General features: G+C 46.6%; 1 protein-coding gene across 1 annotated transcript in view; it reads left to right on the plus strand.

The window, feature by feature from the left end:
• Window positions 1-386: 386 nt before the first annotated feature.
• The window catches only part of TECTA (tectorin alpha), a 70,004-nt gene continuing 50,610 nt past the window's right edge, over window positions 387-19,780 (plus strand). Inside the window, exons 1-6 of the mRNA XM_047071662.1 lie at window positions 387-450; window positions 3,606-3,739; window positions 6,509-6,796; window positions 10,514-10,651; window positions 10,996-11,161; window positions 15,094-15,506. Coding sequence (XP_046927618.1) covers window positions 387-450; window positions 3,606-3,739; window positions 6,509-6,796; window positions 10,514-10,651; window positions 10,996-11,161; window positions 15,094-15,506 — 1,203 coding nt within the window. The remainder of the gene's footprint in view (window positions 451-3,605; window positions 3,740-6,508; window positions 6,797-10,513; window positions 10,652-10,995; window positions 11,162-15,093; window positions 15,507-19,780) is intronic.

Below are 19,780 nucleotides of genomic sequence, written 5' to 3' on the forward strand. Positions count from 1 at the left end.
GCTCGTTCTAGAGACACAACGCAGGACCTGCCTCTTTAGAGTCTGGTCCTATTTCTCGTCCTTGGTAGCTACAGCATAGACGCCTTTCCTTTACTCCTTGCCACCTTCATTGATTCCATAGAATTTCCTGCAATTTGAATGATCTTATTGTACTTACGAACTGGCATCTCATGGGGGAGTCTAATTTGTTCGTGAAGCATTGAACTCGGGAGGACCTGCCAGCATTCAGGGAATTTCAACCTGATGCAGAACTGTTGATGTTGTTATGTGAATTTGTTCTATGATGGTTGTGATGTGGCTTGGGATTTGCTACCAAACACACCTGGTGTTCTATTTACTCTGACAAGCTGGGGATTTTTTTTTCTTTTTCTTTTTAAAATTCCAGGATGAATTATTCATCATTACTTAGAATTTGGGTCTCTTTCATCTTCGCACTTGTACAGCAGCAAGGTGAGTACTCCAGAATTCCATAAAGCTCTTGATTAGCATGCTCTTGAATTTATAAAGAGATACTTTTGTTGGAACTGTAATCGTCAGGGCAGGTGGACATGTGTCTACAGATACAGCAAGAAAAATGTAAATCACACTCCGTGGTCAAGGGCAAACTTCATTAACTTTGAATGGCATTCACTTCGATTCTTCCTTTTTCTTATTTAACTTCAAACACAATTTATATATGCCAGGTTGCCCCATGTTAATGGAGTCGATCTTTAAAATAATGCAAATAATTTTCATTAAAAGTATATGGTATAAGTTCATGTGCCTGATGATTGATTCCAATGAGGGCATTTAACCAGTGGCTCAGGTTTTAAAGGGTATTTAAAAAATATACTTGTTTTAGCCCAAATCAGGAATTCCCAATGGCATTTATGTCTTTGACTTGTATATTCGTGGCCTTGTACAATGGCAAGAAAACCTAAAACTTGCAGTGAAATGTGAAAATTATTCTCCTCAGTGATTTCATCTTCTCTGGGTAGCATTGCCCTGGGTAGGTGAGAGGCTACATACATTTCTTTCTACTGTTTTTGTATTTTAGAGAAGAAAGATGGGGAAATCTATGCAGATTTGAAACTTTTATGACTAAAATACTAAAGCATCTTTCTTGGTTTTGTTTGTTGGGTTCAGCTGACACATGCTTACAAATCTGAGTAAACAGATCTATACTGCGTGTATAACCCTAACATTTTTTTGCTACGGTTGGGTAACTTTAAACAGTGATAATATGCAAACTATAGTGTGAAACCCCACAGTAATGAGAGTCCTATGGACCCTAGCCTCCTACACCTGCTCTAAGAAATTTATGTTTTATTTGGTGAGAAAAAAAAAGTTCTGGGAGCATAGTTATATATTTATTGTGAAATTCTCAGCCTAAAGCCGGCATGGGTAGGCATCATCTTTTCTTTTGTTAATTCTGTTGTTAATGATAGGCCATGCTGTTCACAAGTTGTATTTTTTTTAGAATAGTGATGGCTTTGAAGGTGGAAACTACTATAGTTTCAACCTACTTCCCTTTATTAAGCACCTTTCTCATTCAACAAGTATTTATCAAGTACTGACAATATTTGGTATCTTTATTATTTGTATTCTTAAAATGGAAAAATTTGAACGATTCATTCTCTCCTGTTTAAAATCATGAACTGGTTAGGTTCACTCATGAAGAGAAGAATCTTGCAAATTTGCCTCACCTTTAGAGCAAGGAAAGAAGTTAGAGATAGCTTCCATGACCACACTTTCCTGTGTCCTCCCTGAGAGGTATGGACTTTCCTTTTCCTAGACAGACTGGCCAAGGCTTCCCAGAATCTGAATTAATCCTTTCATTGAAATGATTACAATTCAGCATGAATTTCAGCCCTTACTCATACTCGGGCACGACTCCTAAAGTGTTCCCTATGAAAGATAAATCCATGACATGGTTTGATTTGTTATTATTAATTTAAGAAAGTGCATCACCCTTCAAATTTAATAAGTGTCTATGTATAACGCTATGATAGGGATTATAAAGAGACTTTTTTTTAAAAAGGCCCTACCTTCTAGGAATTTGGAATTTGTTACGTGTGTGTGAAGACGAATTTTAAAGAGCCCTTGTTTGCCTGCTGACTGTGGCATTAAATAAAGAACGTCGGCTGCGCTCCTGATTACACCAGCTACAGCCCTCCTTAACGGTCCGATTTGGTTGGCTTCCTGGAGACTTCCGGGGCTCGGGGAACAATGCTCGTGCACTAATGACTGGGCTAGTTTCCCTGTTCTCCTCTGATGTTAGCCATTGGAAACAGATTAGCTCTCTGACCAGACAGATCTCTCATTCCCTGCTCCAGGAAGAGAGAAGCTGGCACTTGGCCAGGCCCTGCTGTAGTCCTTTCTGGTCCCTGTGCGTTCTGCCTTACATGAGCTGTCGTATCCTCACTAAAAAGCTCCCGAAGGAGCAGGACGGTCCTTGGCCAGCTGCTCGCCAGCCTATCAGCACCATCAGCACAGAGCAGGGACTTTCTCAAGGAGAGGACCTCGCCTGAGATTGGGGTGTTGCAAGCAGGTAGCTCAAGATCCATGGCCAGAAGCCCCAAATGGATTTGCCACTGGCCGTGAAAATTAACACTTAAAAAAAGGAAGAAAAGGTGATTCTCTATGGTTCTATTTTCATTCAAGACAAGAAAGGACGGAGGCAGAGAAAAGACGTAGATTATTTCATAGATGCCATTGGACCTGATCATCGGTAACACAGACCTTGGGGAAATGGTCTAATTTCTCATGCTGAACCAGGCCACCTTTACAAGAGTTTGGAAGAGACACTTCTGAGACATAAGCCAGGTTGCCAGGATGGGTGGTGATGTGGTTTACCAGAGGCGAGCTGTGTGTGTTCGTGCGATGACCCTCACCTTTGACCGGGCTGATGAGTAAGAGCCCTGTGCCTCCTCTCCAAAGAGTTCTCGGGGCCCAGCCTCCCTCGTCCCAGAGGCTCCCATGTCTGTCTTTCGTCAATAGGAACTGGGCAGAGAGCCCTCTCGCAGGGCCTGGGCTCAATGGAGTTCATTTGCGGGCCAGTTACTACAAACCTTCTCCTCCCACTTTTGTCCTGGCTCCAACTGTTGCTTATTTCCTTCTGGGATCTGGTATCTTCTACTGTGCAGGAGGAGGAGGGGACTCCTTTCAGGAAAAGACATGATAGTGGAATTCTTAAGCCAGGAGGGAGGTTCATAGCCATAGGCCACCGTCTCTCAGCTTGCCTTCCAATCAAGGATGAAGCTATCCTACGCCCTGCCAGACGGAGAAACCCCGTCTCAGTGCTCTGAGAGCTCCAGGCAGGGGTGATTTCACAGCCCTCCAGACAGTTTTAACCGTTGCTCTCTCCAGAACGTATGGAAGCACAGAAACAAAGCATGAAGTGATTTCTCCTAAGGAGAAATGGCATTGCTCCCATACTTTCCTTTCCAGAGGCAGAAGATAATGCATTGTGTACAGCTTAGGTTTAGGATAAACAAAAAGGCAGTCTGACTTGCATTTAGTTTGTAAGGCTCACTGAAAGAAGTTGGCTTTAGTGGGTGGGAGGGAAGCAGCTTGCCAAGCGAAGAGGGCCCTGCCATCTAGCTTACCACCGTCTCTCTCGACAGCTCAGCCCAGGGAGCTCATGTATCCATTCTGGCAGAATGACACAAAAACCCCGAAAGTAGACGACGGAAGCTCATCCGAGATTAAGCTGGCCATCCCCGTTTTCTTCTTTGGCGTTCCTTACCGCACCGTCTACGTAAGTGGAGGAGAGCCGGGCTCTGCTCTTTGTTTACCATTAAGGAAAACATTTTAAACACCTTCGTCCAGGGTTCCAGGAATGGAAGATTTATTGCCAGCTGGAACGACAAGTTCTGAGATTTCATGAGCTGATAGGTTTTATGATTAAGAAAGTCAAAGGTATATTTAATGGCTAATGTTCATAGTAGAGGAGTATACAGGGCAATAAATTGCTTTTGTGGGTGATTAAACACAGAAGTGAAGCAGAGGCCCCGATGCCATGAACATTATTTCTGCTACGCGACAAGATAAAAAGATACAATGAACCACAATAGGAGCAATATCATTTTTCTTTCCCTTCTGGGGGTGTGAAAAGTTTAGGCATCTGCTGTTCTTTAGCTTCCTACCAATTTGGAACAGAGCCAGAGCATCGTAGAGGGGTAATCAGCTATTATATGTAAGTTGTTTGCAGAACTGGCCGTCTTTGTTGGGTCTGAGCTATGCCATGGGGTCCCATTTTCAAACCTGCATGAAGAAATGGTACCATTTGTGTCAGAGTTCTCCTGGGCACCTGTGTTCTCAGGTTATTTGTTTATTTATTTTTTAGGTCTTTGAGTTTGTTGCTAGTGAATGGTGGCACACTGAGAAGGTTCAGAGAAACTGAACCTGTCTCTATCTTTGGCCTTAAAGCATTCTATTCTATTCTATTCTATTCTATTCTATTCTATTCTATCCTATCCTATCCTATCCTATCCTATCCTATCCCATCCCATCCCATCCCATTCCATTCCATTCCATTCCATTCTGTGTCTTGCCCTGAAGGAAGAACTGAAACTCCAATGCCTCTGTCTCTGGCCATCTCTGCACCTGGGACCTCTGTATTGCCCACACTTTGATGTATCTCTAAGGACTGACACCTATCAGAAAGTGGCTCCCTCCTCCACTGTCGAACCAGTGGTCCTTGAACCTGCAGCATCCACATCACTTTGGCGCTTGTTAGAAATGCCACATCTCAGGGCGCCCCCCCCCCCAAACTGCTGAATCAGAAGCTGGGAAGGGATCCTGGTAATCTGAGTTTTAATGAGCCCTCCAGGTGATTCTGAGGCCCACAAAAGTCTGAGGACCTCTGATCTTCACTACAGAATGTAAGCAAAACACATGTGAGTCGATACCACCTCCCTCCGCTAGTCTGTGAGTCTTAATGACAGCTGTTATTTCCTAGCCAATACCTTGCTCTGGCATCCTGAGATGCCTTTTGGGGTCCACTTACAGAAGCACCTCCTTAGTCTGTAACAGCCGATTGTAAATTTCAGAATGTGTTGAGCTGGTTTTGGAGATGAGAGACGTGTACAGGACTTCCATTCTGGAAGCCTTAGTCTCCCAGACCTCTAGAAAACATGCGTTTCATCGAGCTCCTCTTTCTCCTCTATTGTATCATGGAGTCTGAACAATTCTTGCCCTTGCAAAAGGAGCGTCCTTAATTTGGGGTAGACTTATTTGGGGGCAAAATGTTCCCTGGGTTTCCAGTTCTCTGAGTCGTGCAATCTTTTTCGAGCTTCTCCTCTGGGTTGTTGGCTCTCTCGCGCACCCAAGAGGCTCTTAACATCCTTGTAGCTGGATCTCCGCTTCCCTTCCAAACCATACACTGTGGCTCCCCAAACAGATTGATGCACCCTTGGTCCAGGCACTGATAACTTACCGCTGGGATCTGGGTCACTGTTAATGTCCATAATATTACTGATTAAGAGGATGCAACCAACAATTAAATGTATAGGCAAGTGATCTCCAGGTTTTCTGGAGGTGTTGCAAGTGTTCCCATCCCAGACATTTCTGCTGTCGAAGCCGTTGTACAAGCCACAGGTTAAATCAATCTCACGGAGCTGCAGGCACAGGCAGAGGCTGAATTGTGTACAGGTCCTGCATCAATGGAGTGTGCATATTGGCTCTGATTTGCAGTAGGCTCAGTAATTTAATAAGCTTACTAAGCCTTTTGCAAGTCATGAAGAAATCACCATAGGATAGTCATTTACATATACAACGTATAGATTTCACATCTCCATTTTTATGCAGAGATTATACAAAGAAGCCATCAGACTACAAGAGCTATCATGGAATTGGGCATCTGTAGGTTGTAACCTCGTCCTTGATGTGGGTACAGAGTGGTTGTGAAGTCAATTGAATCAATAGCAGTCCTTTAAATGCCTCATTCAGAACAGGACATGGTTGATCCTGAGATCTGAGTTCAATAATGGAGTATTTGATTTAGCTTTTACTGACTCTCTTCTACTAGGAATCAAGGTATAATATACAGCTCAACAATTTTTTAATTTAACTTGTTGCTTCCATGGTTTTGTTGTTGTTGTTGTTGTTGTTGTTTTTCTAACTATTTTGCATCTGTCATGCTGGATCTTCTTTATGGTTCACATTACCTCTTGCCTGGCCCAATGTGCGTGCGCAAACACACACACACACACACACACACACACACACACACACCCCGGTAGCATTTTATAAGTGTAAACAGAGATAGGATAAAGAACATGAAAACAAGACTGATTATTAATAAGAAATGAGGCTGACCACAAATTGGAAGTGAAAGAAAACCAATGAGTTTGTCTGGGAGTAAATGAACCTCCTCGTTGAGTGCTGGAAGCTGGTGTTTGGGGGTTCCAACTCAGTGGTTTAAAAGTTGTTTTCATTCATATGATTAGGCCAATGTCTCTATTGGTTTGTGACTCTGACGTCACATTTGCAGATCCATTCTGGCCAACCTGTCTTATTTTTTCAGGTCAATAACAATGGAGTAGTTTCCTTCAATGTGCTAGTGAGCCAGTTCACGCCAGAATCCTTTCCCCTGACGGATGGGAGGGCCTTCATTGCTCCCTTTTGGGCGGATGTGCACAATGGAATCCGGGGAGAGATCTATTACAGAGAGACCATGGACCCTGTCATCTTGAAAAGAGCCACCAAGGACATCAGGAAGTACTTCAAAGACATGGCAACCTTCTCTGCCACTTGGGTTTTCATTGTGACATGGGAGGAAGTCACGTTTTATGGAGGGAGCAGTACCACACCTGTAATAATTCAAATTTTCTGTTTTCCACTTCCTATCCTGAAGTCTAATTCTTGTCCGTCTTCACTGCTGTGACGGAGTCTAATTGTTAGAGCTGAGGAGTGTCAGTTTCCTGAGTTAAACTAATGAGTCTTGCCACCTACTTTCCAGGAAACAGAGGGAGATATCATACCTGAGCAGTCCAGTCAGCTGTAATGATATCTCGCATGTGTCATCTCTATCACTTATCATTATGAATATCTAAAAAAGAGCCTCTCCATAATTTTCTGGCAGAAGGTAGCATTCCTATTTTGCTGGAGAGTGATTGAGGTCCTGTGACCCTATCCAGGCCACATGATTAGGGGCCCTTCAGGAACCCAAAGGTCTTTTTTTCTTGCCAGGGGCACAAATGCCTCTCTCTATCAGCTGATTTCCTTCCCCCTCCTTTTTTATTTTATTTATTTATTTATTTATTTGTTTGTTTGTTTGTTTGTTTATTGCTTTTCTTTTTTTTTTTTTTTACAAAGCCTGGTAGGAAGTGGAAAATAGGGGGCTGGATTTGGGTATAAATGACCTACCTGGTTCATTTTATTATGTTATGACCTTTTTTTTTTTTATTGTGACCAGGTCTGGAATTATTCATATTTGATGCTAATTGAAGTGGGCAGTTAAAGCGTTTCATGAATAAAGTTTCAACATCTGCTCTGAAATCCCAAATGAGCAGTCAAATAAAAGTCAAATAAGGAAGATTATCACTGGCATTATCGTAGAGATAATCAACTTTCTATATAAAGGGACAGAACACAGTTTTCACAAAAGTCTGCAGCTCGTTTGGGTGACTTTGGCAGTGGAGATTTTTGAAGTAGCAGACGTATCTCCAACTGTATAATTTCCAGTAAGCAAAGACATTCAAAACTCTGCCCTCTGCTTTCTTAGCATTATTTCCAATTCCATCTGTTTTCCAATTTCCTTGGCAATGAGTCAGTTGTTTAGGGATGGAATAGAAACTACTGAGTTAGAGGCAGAGGTGGAAAAGTGCTGGGCCAGCCATTCACGGCTGCCCGCATTGAGCACATTGTGTTTTAGAACCTTCTGACCCCAGAGCATGAGAATGCACTTTACCGCTAAGAGGTTCTGGAGAACAGAAAGATGCAAGTTTAAACAGTGGATGCGTTGGCTAGAAATAACCTCTCAAGCAGCATACATTTCCCTCTGTCATGTTATGGATTGCTAACAACTCCTGGAGTGATGTTTTATGTCCTTCAAGCCTCATACCTTACAACGTTAAAATGCAGGATGCTAGCGATCGATAAATTTTAGTGTCAGTGGGGGGGATAAAGGAGAAGAAATGCCCATCAAATGCTGACCACCATTTTTTCCAAAAAAACTTCCATTGGCCATAAAAATGGCAAGATAATTTAGATACTTTCTGGTTTGTACTTTGGAGGAAATTTTGGGGCTAGGTAAGAACTCTTTCAATGAGGATGAATGAGGCAACCGCTAAGTGCTTTGGGCTCCTTGGAGAAAAGATGGTACAAGCCTTCCAAGCTGCTGATGTGTCCATCCATCTCTGTCTTTTAAATTGACTCCTCTTCCATCTGTCGTCACCCCAGGTTTCCCCTCCTCTGTAGGAACACACATCACTGGGCCAAATAAGCAAATGGCGTGGGAAGTCTCTTAGAGGTGGAAGTTGCCATTCATTGGAAGCCTGATAGCAAGGAAGAGAGAAGAGGACATCTCTACTTTCAGGAGGGAAAACTAATGTTTATTAAGAGCTTACTGTGAGCCCAGTGCTGTGATAGGCTAGTTGTGCATTTCATTTAGCCCCCACAGGGATGTTGTGTAGTAAGCAAAACTCATTCCACCTGAAAGGTGGGGGCATAGGCCCAAGAAGTTAAGTGAGCTGCCCTAGTGACAAGCGAGGAGATTTGAACCTCACAGGAGGCCAAGCAAGGTTCAAGTTAATATCCCCTCACTCCAATTCCTGGACTCTCCCCTCCAGCTGCCTCCTCCTCCAGGCATCACTGAAAGTCCTCTGCAAAATAAAAGGGCTTTTCAAGAATGGAAAAAACACGGTTTCACCAAAAACAGATCGGGAGGAGCCTAAGAGCAAATGTTGAGGAGATACGTACGTGTAGGGTGTGTGAGAGCGAGGCAGAACGTGCGCGAGGGTGAGCCAGCCCTTGTGGGGTGGTTAGGGTGCTTGATTGGCTTTGGGGTGACTTCTGGGTTGTTCTCAAGACCTGCTTGCACCAGAGATATTTCCAACTTTATTTCAGGAGAAGGGATGTTCTCCTTGAAGGAGAATCCCAGTCTGGAGGAGGGTTGCTCTTCAGACCTCCTGTGACCTTGACTTGATGCCTGTCTCCAGAACCTGACCCTGCAGTGATCTTAGAGCAAAATCTCGAGCTGACTGCTCAGGCATCTCGGTGCCCCACTTAACTCTTTTGTTGAGCTGGGCCAAAGAGTAGAGGCATATACCGGCCCGACCCTATCATGAACGCCATCGGCTATGGCAGGCACAGAGCTCGAGCAGAGAATTCGCATTTACAAAAAGGGCTTTTCTTTACTTGCACCTTGTCTCCCTCCCCGAGACTGTCTAGGATGGGAGATTTGGGGCTTCCAAGATCCTCCACCCCAGTTTGATTACACAGGATAAGAATTTGGGTCTTCCTCTGTGTCTGACGGAACGTTAGCCACGATGGTATCAGGCAGCTGGGGAAAGTGTGAGGCTTGAATGGAAAAGGTCAGCCTCCTCTCTTTTAGCCCTCCTTTTATTTGCATTTCCTGAAAACCCGTGTCGAGGGGTAGGGATTAACCAAGGGAAACAGTAAAGGACAGAGCTGGCTATGGCTTGTTTCTGGAAACTGTTTGCGAGGCTTGTTTGAATTTATATAACATCTCTATCCTAAAAAGGTGAAAATGAAGACCGCGTGTAATGACAGTGCACTAAGAGAGAGACTGGGGGCTCCGGCTCGAATCCCATCTTCTGTCGCTAGATCCTTGCAAAATGTCCAGCAAATTCATCTCCCTTAGCCCTCGGTTTTTAAGCTCTCAGATGAGAAAGGGCCAAAAAAATTGCCCCCCTTAGCATCGGTCTGAGGTACAGGCGGGTGTTGAGATTTCTGCAGATATAAAGTGATACATAAATGCTCAATTAGAAGAGCAGTTTCCCCCCAAAAAGTGCGTTTTAAAAACCACATTCCAACTTCCATTTTAAAGAGGGGAGACAGCTCACCAAGATTAGCGGGTGTTTTCCAGGACGCAAGAGAGCACAGTGCAGACCTTGGCTCTTAGTCAACACTGACGGGCATTTGATGGGCCTCCTCCCCGCCTGCCGACGCCCCATCCAACCTGCTCAGGGAACAGGTGCTTGTGGCCCTTCCCCTGCCTGGACCACTTCCTATAGTTTATTCTCATGCTGCCATCTATAGGTGCTCACGCATTATCACAAGCCGAGCGGGGCCTCTGACTTCTCTGGTTTGAACCAGAGCTGTAAAAGGGGTGCTGAGTCAGCCCCTAGGTTCTCCTCAGGCAATTTCTCTTTTCAGGTGCATGCTCCCACATGTCTTGCTTTCCCGACTGGGGGCGAGAACAAATTCAGAGAGGAGGCAGAGTGTGAGGGCTGGCATTGGAGCAGCTCTGAGCTGCTGGGGGGCAGGGAAGGTGCAGGGTAGAGGGGGCTGGGGAGAGGAGCTTCTGGGAAGGGAAGTCATGAGACCACCCACTGCCATCCTGTAGGTGAACACCTTCCAGGCTGTCCTGGTGTCTGATGGATCCTATACATTCACGCTCTTCAATTATTATGAAATCAATTGGACCACTGGGACAGCGAGCGGCGGTGACCCCCTGACTGGCCTTGGGGGAGTGATGGCACAGGTATGTGGCTCTCCATCTCATGTCCACCCTGTTTCCGAAGTACTCTTCTCCTTGCTTAGGCTGCTCAGCATGCTGGAGGGAACCCTGCCAACCGTTTTGAGCTAGAGAAGCGTGTCTGATTTTGCAGGTGGACCGAGAGGCTAATCTTGCCCATCTGTGGTACCTTGATGTGGGTGTGGCATGAACTAGGCAGGCCTTTCTCACCTGCAGTGGTGGCCCCGGGAACTCCAGGAAAAGGGGTCTCCTGATTTCAATGTGCCGGAATCTGAAAATAAGGTACGAGGGCCAGTTAACCCACAAGGGTGGTGTTTGTGTTCAAGTCTCGCCTTCCTTTTGCGCTCTAGGCAGGATTTAATGGTGGAAACCTCACCAATTTCTTCAGCCTCCCGGGGTCAAGAACCCCTGATATTGTGAATATCCAAGAGACCACGAACGTCAATGTTCCAGGCCGCTGGGCATTCAAAGTTGACGGGAAGGAAATTGACCCAGCCAATGGCTGCACCTCCAGAGGTAAAGGCTTTTCCTCTTCTCCATATGGCAAAGCAGGGTTTGCTTGGTGTGGATTGACAGGCAGGCTTTTAAGCCACGGGGGCGGGCTCGTTCCCGATGCCTTACTCTTGACATCTCTCAGCTGGGTAATGGAGATCAAGGTAATTTTAGCATGCACATTCATCACACCGGGAGCTGAAACCCTGCATTTGCTCCACAGCGGTTTTCGAAGTCCTTGCCTGGGGTGTGAACACAGCTTCCCCTTCGAAATAACTCCGCAGAAGTGGACGTGGCTCTTGAGCGATTGCTCAGCCAGAGGGACAGAAGGGAGCCCTCCTGCTTAACATTATTCTTGTTGTTGTTGCTGCCATCCCCCCCCTTTCCATTTTTCTTCTCCTCTTCACTCCTGCTTTGCCATCTGCACCCTGTAGATCTGCAGGAGTGGGAGAGATCAGAGCGTTGCCACGTCTCCACGGGAGTAAATCAGCACGCCCTAGTGTGATTAGAAAGAAAGGGGGGGGGGAAGTGTCATCGTCTTCAGGGTAGCGTCTCCTAAACTCCTGTCTGCAGCGGCAAAACATACAGGAGTTTGGGGAGAATCAAAGCTGGCTTTAGGTCTGTGTTGAACAAGCTGTAGCTGAGCCTCTCTTCCTTTACGGTGGCATCCAAAGTTTGGGGCCTTTTCTAAACTATCCAAAACCTCTTTGGATGTGCAAAACAGCCCGGGACTCTCACAAGAACATCCTGGCTTATAGATTCCTGCTTCTTATGTGTGTGAAAGTATTCAGAAAGCCGTGTTTCTGTTCGTATTTCTGCTTCTGGAGTGGAGACTCCTGCAACTAGAATCAGGACATCATCCACCTGTCTATCTGTCCATCCTCCTGTCTATCTGTCCGTCCACCCAACCATCTGCCCATCTATCCATTTAGCCAGCCAGCCAGCCAGCCGTTCATTGCTTCTTTCCAAAGAACGTTAGAAAGCCCCAACAGGGGGGCTCCACTCCATCAGGTGCTGGGCATGAAGGAACTCTGGCTTTCATGACACTGCTGTGATAGAAGAGACAGCCAGGGGGACAGTGATGACACAGTCTAGGCCACATTGTAATGGACAAGAAAGGGTAGGGGGGCTGTGGAAGCACAGAGGAAGACCCTGGGGAGAAATGCAGATGTTTAAGAAAGTTTGGGCTTGGGATGAAGGTTTCAGGAGGTCTCTTGTCCTCCTCCGATAGGAAGCGTGGTCTGGGGACCTACATGTCTCAGCAGCCCTGGGAGGCCTCTGAGTTCTCTCTTGACTCAGCTTCCATTTGTGTGATAGACAGAAAAACCATGTCCACCCGGTCTGAGATGCCCACGCCTCCTTCCCCATTCCCTGCACTGCGGCCTGGCTTATCAAACCTCCTGACTTGGCTCTAACGAAAGGTCATTTGTAAAGATGGGCATTTACATGCCTGGGCATCCTTGTCTCCGTAGACTCTCTGAAGTCCTCCACGTTCCAAAATTAGCAAATAAATGATTTGGAGCTAAGCCGGTATGAAACCGGCTGGGAAAGAATCTAGCTCTTGAGCTCACCAGTCTTGCAGAGATCGTGCCCTGCTCCCATACAGAGTGTAAATACAGTCCCACTTAAGGTCTTGTGAGAGATACGAGACCAATGCCATGTTCTCTATCTCCCCTTGACGGCCCGGACTAGACGTACCCAGTGCCTCTGCCCCTGTGTCCAAGCATCACAGAGCCGACTGGCTGTGGCCGTGCAACCTGAGTGCCCAGTGACAGCCTCTCGCCTGAGCCCTGGGAATGAAATGCCGTGATAATGGAAAACATTGGCTTGCAGAGCTGTGGAGTTGGTCGGATGCCAGCCGTGTACAAAGTCTCCACTTTGACTTCATTCTTTTCCTCCTGAGTTATGGGTTTGGGTTTCACATACAGGGCAAATTCAATATCCTTATACAGACTGCTGTGCATTTTTATGTGCCACTAGACATATATCAATCTAATGAGAATCGGGTTTGGCCTGGGTGATAGCAGGGGGAGATTTGCATAGAGCTGGTTTATTATATCATCGCTTTGCAAACAGAATTATCTCAGAGAGTCTACCTTTTGGTCCAATCCTCCTCTATTCAAAGGCATTTTCCTCTCATTTATTGGAAGCCTGAGAGCAGAGACTGGAAATCATACTTAGCGGAGGCTGTTAAAATATATGCAGCCTGGACCGGTGCCAAAGAGCATTGAGGTTCGGGGCCTGTCTTCGGGGCTGATGCATATGACCTGCTGGGAATGTGAATAAATCTATTATCCCACATTTGGGCTCTATTCTCAGCAGGTATGAAACATAATTGCCTGTGGAGACATCGTCGTTCCTGTTGCACGGATACAGAAAAGACTGTTCCGGATGCGCCCATGCTCTCTGCTTGGGGTCGTCTTGCAGCCTATGCCGTTCACTGAGTACTCAGTTCTAGAGACGAACCTGACCAATCTTTCCAAACTACAGTTTCAAACAGTCAACTCCTGATGTAGGACGTCATTTACATTTCTTCATGTTGTGCCTCTGATGCTTTCCTTTTCAGACATGTTTCAATTTACAAATGCTTCCGCCTCTATCAACTTGTGTATGTGGACTGGTTGTGGCATCGCTGTTCCCCATGGGACAGGGATGAGAAAATAGCACTGCCCCCCGCCCTTTACAGGTTAGAACACTGAGGCAGATAGAAGTAAGCCGGTGGTCTTGGAAGTTGGCTGCGGGGTTTGTGACCATTTTCTCGGCCTCTTGGCTCTGACCCAGCAGGGGACAAGATCGCAGGCCCCAGCCCAGAGACGCTTCCTTTTCAGTTGAGGGTTGATATTAATTACTGGCAAAGTTTGAGTTTTTGGTGGGGGGAGATCTTTGATTTAGGAAACTGGTTTTATTTTTTATTATTTTTTTGATTTTTTAAATGTTTATTTATTTTTGAGAGAGAGACACAGAGCGTGAGCAGGGGAGGGGCAGAGAGAGAGGGAGACAAAGAATCCGAAGCAGGCTCCAGGCTCCGAGCTGTCAGCACAGAGCCCAACGCGGGACTCAAACCCACAAACCGTGAGATCATGACCTGAGCCGAAGTCGGGCGCTTAACCGACTGAGCCCCCCAGGCGCCCCTGGGAATTGTTTCAAAGCCTGATTGTCTGCCAAATAAACAGCAGCACATATTAAAATTAGTACATCCCATAAAGGACATCCCTCCCCCAACCTCACTCTCCTCCTAACCTGGATTCTGTCCAGAAGTTCTGCCGGTGGATAAGGACAGGGCCTACCTAGGGTGAGAGAGAAGGCAACTTGTATCATGTACGTTCTGCCTAAGCAGTGTTTGCACGATTTATGAGCCCTTGAAGCTAGAGATCAGCCCTTTCCAGAACCCTCCCAGGGAGCCTGGGATTTAAACTTGTGTGTCTGCCTCCTGATTCATGCTTATTGATCTCTTCCGGCACATACTGGGCCCTCAGCAAATGTTTGCTGAATGAACGGATGAGTGAACAAGTTAGCACGGGAGGAATCTGTGTTGCTAAGTTTCCAGGGAAAGCTGGGCCTGTTTCTGGAGTGCCCTTCTTCTTCTCCCTGGAAGGAAGGGTATGACTCCCGTGCGTCACAGCCTTTGCCATGGATTAAGATGACGTGTCTTCCCTTGAATGAGAGTGTGCTCTCTAGCCGTGGAGACGATGATGCCAAGAGGTAGACTGGATTCCCACAGCCTCGGCTTAGAACCCTGGCTTCGCTCCTGAGGGGCTGAGCGCTCTGGGCTGAATTGGTGACTCAACCTCCCCTTAGCCTCAGTTTCCTCTTTCATCGAGTGAGGCCGATAATACCTGCCAAATAGGGCTCTTGTGTGGATTCCATGGTATAATGCAGGAAAAGCATTCAGCCCAGCGCCTGGCCTGGAGGGTAAATGCTCAATAAATGTTGGCTCTAATGTCATTCTTCCCCAGGACAGTTCCTTCGGCGAGGGGAGGTGTTTTGGGATGACCTGAACTGTACCATCAAATGCCGCTGTCTAGATTTCAACAATGAGATCTACTGCCAGGAGGCCTCCTGTAGCCCCTACGAAGTGTGCGAACCCAAAGGCAAATTCTTCTACTGCAGCCCCGTGGAGACCAGCACGTGTGTGGTGTTTGGGGAGCCACACTACCACACTTTTGATGGCTTCCTCTTCCACTTCCAAGGCTCCTGTGCCTACCTGTTGGCCCGACAGTGTTTGCAGACTTCCAGCCTCCCCTTCTTCAGCGTGGAGGCCAAAAACGAACACCGCGGGGGCTCAGCCGTCTCCTGGGTGAAGGAGCTCTCTGTGGAGGTGAATGGCTACAAGATTCTCATCCCCAAAGGAAGCTATGGAAAAGTCAAGGTGAGACCCTCTCCAGCCCTCCTGGGAAGCTGGAGAAGCTGGAGAATCTTGTGCCGGGGGAAGACTTCCTCAGATCTGCTGGTTCTGCTGTGTGATGTTTGTACGGAAGAGATTCGGGGCTCCGCTTTCCTTGCAAATAGCTTGTAACATTTTTTTAACTAGGCTAAATTTTATTTGTACAAGAGCCAACCTCAGCTCTCTCCTTGATATTTCTTTCTACTATATAGCTTAAAGTACACTGAAATTCCTAGTTACCTCCTAAACACGTACACACACACACACACACACACACACACACGCTGTCACATACGTGCATACATGCCCACATGTCCAAGCTCAGAAGTAACTGGGAAGAGAGGTAGGCTGAGTTTCTCAGGGACCTGGCTTGCAATAGCAGCAGCCACATGGTCATGCCCTGGAGATGGTGTGCCAACACAGAATATACATCCATAACTCAGTACGGCCTTTCATTAACAACCCTCCCCCACCCCCACCCCCCTCCTGTTTGCCCAAAATCTACTGCTGCATTGTTGGAAAAAGCTCCAAATTGATTGGTGTTTCCAGAGGCACCGCTGGTGAGGGCCCCCCCTGGGAGCAGGCTTGCTGAGCTCTTTCACGACGCCGGTGGGAAGGTTCTGAGAAGGCTTTGCCCAAACACCCTCCGACAGGTTCCCACTCCTGCCTGGAATAAGAGAGGGGAAAGTGGATATCTGCCGGTCCGTTTAGCGTATGCAAATGATTCCTGTCACTGCCCACCTGGATTTCAGGCAGGCACATCCGCAAAGGAGGGAGAGCAAGAAGCCACTGGCAATTACTCAATTTGTGGAGGCCCCAATTTTCATAACGTTAATGAAAACCTTGTTGCAGCCGTGTATTTATTCAAGCACTAATAACCAAGACCACGAGGGGTTGATTGCGCAACCCCGTGCGATCCTTAATCCCCATGCATGCAGGTCATTACGGAGATTACAAACCAGAACTGATGCCAATGCGGGGATTTCTTTCTTTCTTTTTTTTTTTTTTTTTTAATATGCGTTGTAGTTTTAATTGACACAGCATGTCCAACAAAAGGCAGGACCGAGGAACTAATTCCACTTTTTCTGGCTCTGCCTGGCCTAGGTCTGTGCAGCTTATCATGGTCATAATTAGAAAAGTGAGGTTTTACTGTGGCTGAAATGCCAATTTGCCTGTTATTTGGTTAGTCTCTCTAGGGACAGTTCTGCATATGAAATCAAGGTCAGAGTTGGGGGTACGGAAGTTTGACGTTTTTCCCTTTTAAATTTCTATTGTGCTGCTGAGCACAATACTTATTCTTGTAGATAGATGCTACTATTTCAAGCCAGAAAAATGTTCCCCAGCTTTCTCCTGCTTGCCTGTATTGTGGGGATGGATGTGTATGATATCTGTAGTTGAGGAAGAAAGCTTTATGCTTTATTTCTATTTTCCATTTTGATTAAAAATCTTTTTCACTCACAGTCAGACTTTTTTTTTTTTTTTTCAGAAGGAAAGGAGCATTGCCATTTCTTTCAGGCCCAGCAGCTCTGCTAATTTTGTGTGGCTCTTTTCCATCGTCCAGGCATAGGGCACGGATTCCTCAATTTTCTGTAGCGACAGGGAGATGTGGACGTGAATGTAAATGTTTCAGAAAGAAAAGGTTATGTGACTCCAACTGTGAGCTAACAATGGCTTCCTTTTCCTTTGGCCAAACGGCTTCCCAGTGTCTCTGGATACACCTGCTCTGCTGGGTGGGGGGGTGACTCCACGGACAGTGGAGCCCCCACCCAGGGTCAAATGGGGACAGGCAGGGAGAGGGATAGGAAGCAAGAAGGAGGCTTTGAAATGCCTGTGAGGCAGCTGACTTCTCCAGACACACTCGGCCTGGCCGGAATGGCCAGCAAGATCTGTTCTTGCAACATATAGATCCCCTTTCTCCATATGCTGGGGACTGGTTCCTGTATATGGATTTCCCCCCTTTGGATTGTTTTCAAATAACAAAGCAAACAATTTAGGATTGCATATGCTAATGGGGGCTAAAGACAGCCAACTAACATCCATAATATAATAAATGTCTCCTTCTAGCTAATACTTACCAGTTTTCATATTTCTCCCCCAAATAAACTCAGGTAGTTTAGGGTGCCCCATTGAAAAGGGCTTCAAGGCCAAATAGCATATGGGGAGGAAGAACTCGGACTCTGGGGTCAGATGCGCACAATCCCTGTGTGACCACTGCCGGCTGAGTGTGCTTTGGGCTTCTTTTTTTCCATCTGTAAAATGGGGTGATAGTGTCTAGGAGGCAGGGCTCTATGGCCACAGTATGGCTACCTCTCCTTAGCACTGGGATAAAGGCAGCAGAAAGCAGTGGCTTTGGAGCCCAGCTCATGAGAGTCAGGCCCTGTCACCTCCCAGCCGTGCAAGTTCTGAACCTCAATTTCCTCATCTGCAAAAGGGGAAGATGATAAGGTCCTTCTGAGTTTGTCCTGGGGATGAAATAGAACAGCCGCGTGTGACATCTAGTACACAGCCTGGCACACAGTGGGCACCTAATACATGCTGTTTCCCACATTTCCACTGCCACCCAAATCCCTTTTAGTTCTAAGACCTATGCTTCTACAATTCTAGTTCTCTCTCCTCACCCCGCCCTCCCACCCAGTACCCACATCCTAGGAGAGACAGTATCAGGAAAGTGGCTAGAAGACAGGGAGAAGAGGGAAGTGATGAGAAGAGGTCCAGTTACCCTTGGCTAGTCAAGAGTTGAGGCCGGCGGGATGAAAGAAGAAATCACCCAAGAGCTCCTTCTCAGAGCACTGTGGGGGACGAACGCAGTATCTCTCTAATCGGTGGTTTAAACGGAGACATGTTTTCTGTTGGGAATGAATGGGGTTGCAGTGAACACTTACACCAGGGAGAAGGGTAGAAACTGGGAGATGGTGGTGCCCGTGGTCAGCCTAGGGCTTATGTCAGTCTAAGTAGAACAAGATCTGATGCAGAGGAACCGGGTTGGGGGGGACTGTTGTAATATCCAGAGACGGTTCACCCCATGGCTTTTGCTTCGAGACACAGAAGACTGCCCTTTGTTAGCAGGAGCTTGAGAGAGAGTGGAGGAGGCCATTGAGGAAATTGAGGCTCAGAGCTTATATCGCTGGCAGGTGACATTGGCCATTGCCAGCATTGGTCAGTGGGCATACCTGGAACTTACAGTTATACTAACCTTGGGGAAGAGTTCATTCTCCGTCTCAGCATGGACAGTACATGATGGTCATCCAGGGCTCTTGCTAGCCGACCTTCCTTATAACATGGCTTTTCTCACCCTTGTCGGCTAAACTGCTACCTAGGAGATAAGGATAGATCGATCAATTCCTAGGTTTTTCTCTCTACTTGTAGCTCTCTGTAGGATAGCTTATTTCTCAGGCCTATTTTTTTGGTCCCCCCCTCCCATTAGAGGCAGGCCATGGCACAAGACATCTGCGATGGTAAATCTTGGAGAGATGCTTAGATAGGCTACTGCCTCACTTCCTGGAAGACTGAGGAAGTAGCTACAATGGTGGCCGTAAAGACCCTTTTCCTTCCCGTGTGCCCGAGATCGATATAGTTCCAATGTATTGACTGTGCACTCACAGTGTGTCCCATCTAGGACTGACGTAGGGATAACCTTCCCATCCCAGCCTATAAACGTGATGTCTACAGGTGCTGGGCGTGTTAAATGTAAAAGAGAAGAAAATGAGCTCTCTTTGTTGGAGGCTTCTCAAGCCACCCACTCACGTGAGCCAGATGCTTGAGACTCGCCCTTGACTGTTCCCCATTTCTTGCTCCCCGCTGCAAAAAAACCCACGAGGTCCTACCGAGCAGACTCCATGAGCTTGTCCCACTCTCTCACGTCTGTATGTAGTTTAGGCCCTCATGCTCCATCGCCCCTGGATTTTTGCATCAGTTTCCTGTCTGGTTTCTCTGCTTCTAATCTTGACCTGCTGGCCAGAGTGGGCTTTCTGAAATGCAAATCTGACTATGTCATTCCCTTACTTAAAACCTTTTGGGGCTTTCTCTGCAGCATAGAAATCCAAGTGGTTTTTGCTTTTATGGAATTTGTTTTGTTTAAAACATGGCTTAAAAGGCCCTCCAGGGTCTGCACCCAACACGAAAGCCAGAGGAATTCTTTTAAGATGGAAGTCAGATCACGTCCCTCCTTTGCCCTAGACACACTCTTGGCTCTCCATCTTGCTCGGAGTCAAGGCCAAAGGCTTTACAATAGCCGACAAAGGTCTACCTGTTCTGGCTGC

The sequence above is a fragment of the Lynx rufus genome, unplaced genomic scaffold (assembly GCF_022079265.1).
Source record: "Lynx rufus isolate CCGP_SWC_20201006 ecotype Redwood Valley unplaced genomic scaffold, mLynRuf1.p SCAF_9, whole genome shotgun sequence".
NCBI lineage: Eukaryota > Metazoa > Chordata > Mammalia > Carnivora > Felidae > Lynx > Lynx rufus.